General features: G+C 37.9%; 1 protein-coding gene across 3 annotated transcripts in view; it reads right to left on the bottom strand.

The window, feature by feature from the left end:
• Positions 1-631: 631 nt before the first annotated feature.
• The window catches only part of FOXRED2 (FAD dependent oxidoreductase domain containing 2), a 117,071-nt gene continuing 111,702 nt past the window's right edge, over positions 632-6,000 (bottom strand). For all 3 annotated transcript variants that reach the window (XM_075833507.1, XM_075833509.1, XM_075833508.1), the window contains one exon: positions 632-2,304. In XM_075833507.1, coding sequence (XP_075689622.1) covers positions 2,114-2,304 — 191 coding nt within the window. In that variant the 3' untranslated portion in view covers positions 632-2,113. The remainder of the gene's footprint in view (positions 2,305-6,000) is intronic.

The following is a 6,000-nucleotide window of genomic DNA, read 5'->3' as shown; positions in this document are numbered from 1 at the left end:
AGTGTATGATGCTGACGAATCAGCATCATCCACTTCTCTTCGTTAACACCCAGCTTCTGGCAGTGCACAGACACACAGCGTGTTCTCGAGAGATCACGCTGGGACGTCACTTCCTGCCCCAGGTCCTGCATCGTGTCGGATGAGCGAGGACACATCGGCACCAGGCGACAGAGGCTACAGTTGATTCTGCAGCAGCATCGGCGTTTGCAGGTAAGTCGATGTAGCCTCTGTCACCTGGTGCCGATGTGTCCTCGCTCGTCCGACACGATGCAGGACCTGGGGCAGGAAGTGACGTCACAGCGTGATCTCTGGAGAACACGCTGTGTGTCTGTGCACTGCCAGAAGCTGGGTGTTGACGAAGAGAAGTGGATGATGCTGATTCGTCAGCATCATACACTTCTATTCACAACGCCCAGCTAGTAAAACAAGTAAAAACGCCCAGATGTACACACACAATACACGCCCACTTGTACTTAACTTTAAACACGCCCAGTTGTACTTAAGAAAGGCTCATTTGCATAAATATAAAAATTCTCATAACTTGGCCAAAAATGCTCATTTTTGAAAAAAAAACAAAACGTTACTGTTATCTACATTGCAGCGCCGATCTGCTGCAATACGAGATAGGGGTTTGAAAATCTGGTGACAGAGCCTCTTTAAGCATTCTGAGGGCATATTTGTTTGCGGGATAAGTTGTGGTGTTTAATGCTTTTTTTTGGGTACATGCGAGGTTTTGATTACTTTTTATTCTATTTTTTTGTGGGAAATGAGATGACCATAAAACAGCAACTCTGGAATTTAAATATTTGTAATTGTTTTTTTTTCAGACTTTTTTTCGGATGCGGCGATACCAATTATGTTTATTTCTTTTTTTACAATGCTTTAGGGGGAATATATATATATATATTTTTAACTTTTCATATTTAGTTTTTTTGTACATAAAAAAATAACTTTAACTGATTTTTATTAGTCCCCCTAGGGGACTTGAACCAGCGATCGTTGGATCGATTGCATTATATACTACAACGCAAATGTATTACAGTATATTGTCTTGCACAGAGATAGCAGACCTGGGGGGGCCTTCATTAGGTCCCCAGGCTGCCATAGCAACCATCGGCACCCTGCGATCACATCGCGGAGGGGCCAATGAGCTGTTAGAGGGGGTTGCCCTCTTTCTAACAATTTAAATGCCACGGCAGCTATTGACCGCGGCATTTAATGGGTTAAACTAGCGGTATCGCGCTCGAGCGCGATCCCGCTCGTTACTGCAAAGTGTCGGCTGTAACATACAGCTGACACCCACATTGTATGGAGCGGGCTCAGCCCGTGAGCATGCTCCATACTTCCCCTACCTGGTTATGACGTAGGTATACGTCATATGTCGGGAAGGGGTTAAATAAATGTAGTAACACTGAAAGAAATATTTATTTCTTTACTAAGGTTCCCTCTAGGCTATGTTCACATCAAGTGTTTTGGCCTTTATTGGATGTATATGCCGGGAAAAGCACCCAACCTATATGTTAAATAAAGGCTATGACTCATGCCTAACTGTGCCAACCGTCACCCATAGGCTATAGTGGTATCCTTTTAACAGATAGGATATGAACTCTCATTACCCTTTTTGTGACGTATCCTTTAGACAGATATCGTTAGAGCCCGTGGGTGACGGGTGTCACTGTGAAGCATTTGTTTAATGCATCCATCCGCCACAGGCTATATTGGCCTCTGTTTAACAGATACGTCATGAAAAGCTATTGGAAAACTCATGACATCCATTTAACAGATGCCTGTGACAAATTCATTACAGTGGCATACATCACCCATAGACTACAATGTAATAAAACTTATACGTTTAATTCATACGCTTTTTTACTGGACTTTGCGGGATGGAATACCGTAGTCTACATTGCTATTTCACTTTTGTTTTTGCGGTATACTAACGTATTTCAGTCAAATGAAGGCCAAAAAGACATCCTTCTGGCCTCTGTATGACAATGGAGCCCTATGGACACGTTTCGCAGGGTCTTATTTAGCAATACATTTTCTTTAAAGATCAGAAACTTTATGGTGTGACAAAAATGCAATAGGAGACAACTTAATGGCAAATGAAATGTCACAATTCATCTTTCCTGATACTCTGGCTATAAGAGGGATTAACTTTAACTTCCCTTTGCATTGTAAATCCTGCATGATTTGTATAATACTTAAATTCATCTTTTCCCTTGAGGCCTTGGTTCTGTAGATAAACCTGCTGGCAAAAAATTGGCAACTTCTGATGGGTCAATGAAAATGAAAAACAGGAATCTGCAAAACAAAAGCCATATTGATCGTCAAATATATAATCAAGAATATTATTCTAAAACTTATCACAACAAGGCAAGGGCCTGTTCACATCTGCGTCTGTGTTTCCGTTGTTCTGCCCCATCAGAGGAGCAGAACGGTGCCAGACGGAACTCATTTAATTTAATGGGTTCCGTTGGGTTTTCATCATGGTGTCCTTAGTTTTACCAAAAGCAATAGCTTCTGGTAGGTTCTGTTTTTTGCCGGATCTGTAACGGTGGCCCCAAACAGAACCTCAATGCAGATGTGAGCAGGCCCTTAACGGAGACCGCTCTGGGAGAGGTCTTTTTGATATTTTGGAGACAATGAGGATTTGTAACCATAATGATTCCATTATTATAAATGCACATTTTAATGTTCGCTTTTGTTAACAAAAAAAAATATTATTTAACCATGGAAAGAAAGAAGTAGCAACTCTGAAAAATAAAATGGATGTCTATTGCAGTGTTTTCCTGTTCTCTCAATGTAGTCAGCAGTGTTTTCATGCTCGTTTCTCTGTCTTCTGGAAGCCATGGCAAGTGAAATTAAATGATTTATTGCTTACATTACTGGCTTCACTCACAGAACTAGAAAATGAAGCCCAATAGAAATAATGTTTATCCTATAATCCTCTTATTCATAATATGACCATGTCATTAATAAAAAGTTTAGAGACTCCGTACGTTGTACTCACCCTGTCATAACACAATTGTATCTGATCAACATACATTGAAATAAAGAAATAAAAAATATCTCATGGACAGGGGCAGATTCAGGGCACAATGGGCCCCGGCAGTTCACAAAGTGTGGGCCCCCCAAGCTATAAAGACATTGTACCGTACAGATCTGGCACGGTTTTGAATTTGCTGTAAAAGCAGAATGAGTCATACAGATGAGAAAAAGAAGAATACTTTGAGACCCTAAAGACGTCAGGAGCTGTAAATTGTTTGTGGTTTCCGGAAAATAAAATCTGCTGTGCGTGAATATAACCTTAAAGAACCGGTCTCTGTTGTTTAAATCTACCTTTACTTTAAGATAAGGTAAATATATACAGCGCCAGAACCAAGCTCAGTACGTATATGCAGCACCAGAACAAAGCTCAGTACATAAAGCTGTCTTTAATGCAGGCACCAAGTTGATTTGGAGCGTGTAACTGGTCTGGAGGAGGCTGAACTCTTAATGGTTGGTAGGGGATCAAATACTTATTTCTCTGTGCACAATTCAAATAAATATATATAATTTTGACTATGTGATTTTCTGTTTTTAAAAAAAAATATAATCTATCTCTCACTGGTAAAATTAACCTAGCCTAAAAATTCTAGACTGTTCATGACTTTGACAGTGGGCAAACTTACAAAATCAGCAAGGGATCAAATACTTATTACCTTCACTGTATATATACACACACACACGTACGAGGAAATAGACGCAGCACTCCAAAAGCAGTTGCAAAGATAGTGCTTTATTCACCCATGTACAGAAATAGCTACATTTTAGTCCTCTCAGCAGGACCTTTGTCAAGCAATAGTGATATGTGTCAATCAGGGTTTTATACCCTCCACTTGTGAATACATCATTCGTGATCATTGCATCAGAATTGTAAAAAGCATACAAAAAAATGCATTTAAAGTACATTCAAATTGTGCATATGTTACATACATATATCGTACATATATCAAATAAAGTGCACAGTGAAAATACATCATATAAAACGTAATCCTGGACACATATTGGGAATAATATCGAATTTTATATTTATATTTAGTATGGGGATATATAAATTCCTCTCCTTTCTTCATTAGAGAGCAATTGATACATCCCAAACATGGAAAACTACCCATCTTTGGAGGCTTTAAAAATGTCTGTCGAGTTTTTACAGTAGTAGATTTAATGTCAGTTTTTACTAATCGATCTTTACGATTAGTTGGACGTCTGTATGACATAAGAGGACTTACATCAAATTCTCCAATACCTCTATGTCCATCTCTGACTATCGACCAATATTTCCTAATAATGTTCCCTATCTGAGGGCTAAAATCATTGTATGTGGATAGTCCCTTGATAAAAAATTGCTGATCATGATGTCAAGAGCAGGGTCTAACTTTTCATCCTGATCAACAATTTGTCTTACACGTAACATTTGACTAAATGGCAAAGAGTCAATAATTCTCCCAGGATGGCAACTATCGTATCGCAACAATGTATTACGATCAGTAGATTTTATGAATAGTTCTGTATGTAATCCATTATCTTGAACAATGACCCTAGTATCCAAGAATTGTATGGTTTCCCTCGAAAAAACCAACGTAAATTTGATCCATGGAACTATACCGTCAAGGAAATGGTGAAAGTCTAATAATTGGGTTTCTGTACCCAGCCAAATGAGGAAGATATCGTCGATGTATCTCCACCACCTCTTGACATCATGATCAGAAATTTTTTATCAAGGGGCTATCCACAGAGTGTGGTTAATAAACAAAAGTCCAGGATTCAAAAACACACAAGGCATGATGCCCTGTCTGGTAACCGTACAAAAAAAGAATCTTGAAAGAATTCCATTTGTGTCGACATACAATGATTTAAGCCCTCAGATAGGGAACATTATTAGGAAACATTGGTCAATAGTCAGAGATGGACATAGAGGTATTGGAGAATTTGATGTAAGTCCTCTTATGTCATACAGACGTCCAACTAATCTTAAAGATCGATTAGTAAAAACTGACATTAAATCTACTACTGTAAAAACTCGACAGACATTTTTAAAGCCTCCAAAGATGGGTAGTTTTCCATGTTTGGGATGTATCAATTGCCCTCTAATGAAGAAAGGAGAGGAATTTATACATCCCCATACTAAATATAAAATTTGATATTTCTTAACTTCTAATACCGACTGGGTAGTTTATGTCCTTTGGTGTCCATGCAATTTATTATATGTTGGTGAAACAATATGTGATATGAAGACACGCCTGAATAATCACAGGTATACAATTTGAAAGGGAAAACTGGATCTGCCTGTTTCAAAACACTTTGTGTAAAAAGGTCATTATGAACGTGATCTACGATTTATGATCTTGGACCATGTTCCATTGCCAAAACGAGGTGGTGATAGACTCATGATGCTAAAAAAACGTGAATTGCAATGGATTTTTAATTTTGACACATTGAGACCTAAGAGACTCAATGTAGATTTCCAAATATCCAGACATATGCTTTAATGATATATTTCAGGATTTATACATTATAATGAGGTTAGTTTGCCTTGTATTCCCCCTTAATTCTGCCATTTATTTTTCTTGTATTGGATGTGATATGATTGATAATCGATTTTAATATTTCGTCATTTTGTCATTTCTTGATACAGAATTGAAATATGAATAAATACAGGATGAGCCATCCACCATTCAAGATAATTGGACAATCCAATTTATATATATATATATATATATATATATATATATATATATATATAATAACATTTGTTTTTTGTTTTTTATAATGAAATTGTCGGGCATCTACTGTTGACAACAGCAGCTTTGTTCCTGAATATAACGATAGTGTCGAGTAGTTGTGACTCCCCTACGGACATCCCACTTGGTTAGAAATATATGAAAAAATTTCCTTTATATGATTTATAATAGACCGTTATGTTTGCTCAAAGTGGCTTCTGCACGGAGGTGGTGA

This window comes from Rhinoderma darwinii, chromosome 7 (genome assembly GCF_050947455.1).
Source record: "Rhinoderma darwinii isolate aRhiDar2 chromosome 7, aRhiDar2.hap1, whole genome shotgun sequence".
Lineage (NCBI taxonomy): Eukaryota > Metazoa > Chordata > Amphibia > Anura > Rhinodermatidae > Rhinoderma > Rhinoderma darwinii.
Note: the sequence above shows the minus strand (reverse complement) of the source record. Positions and strands in the feature narration are given on the sequence as shown.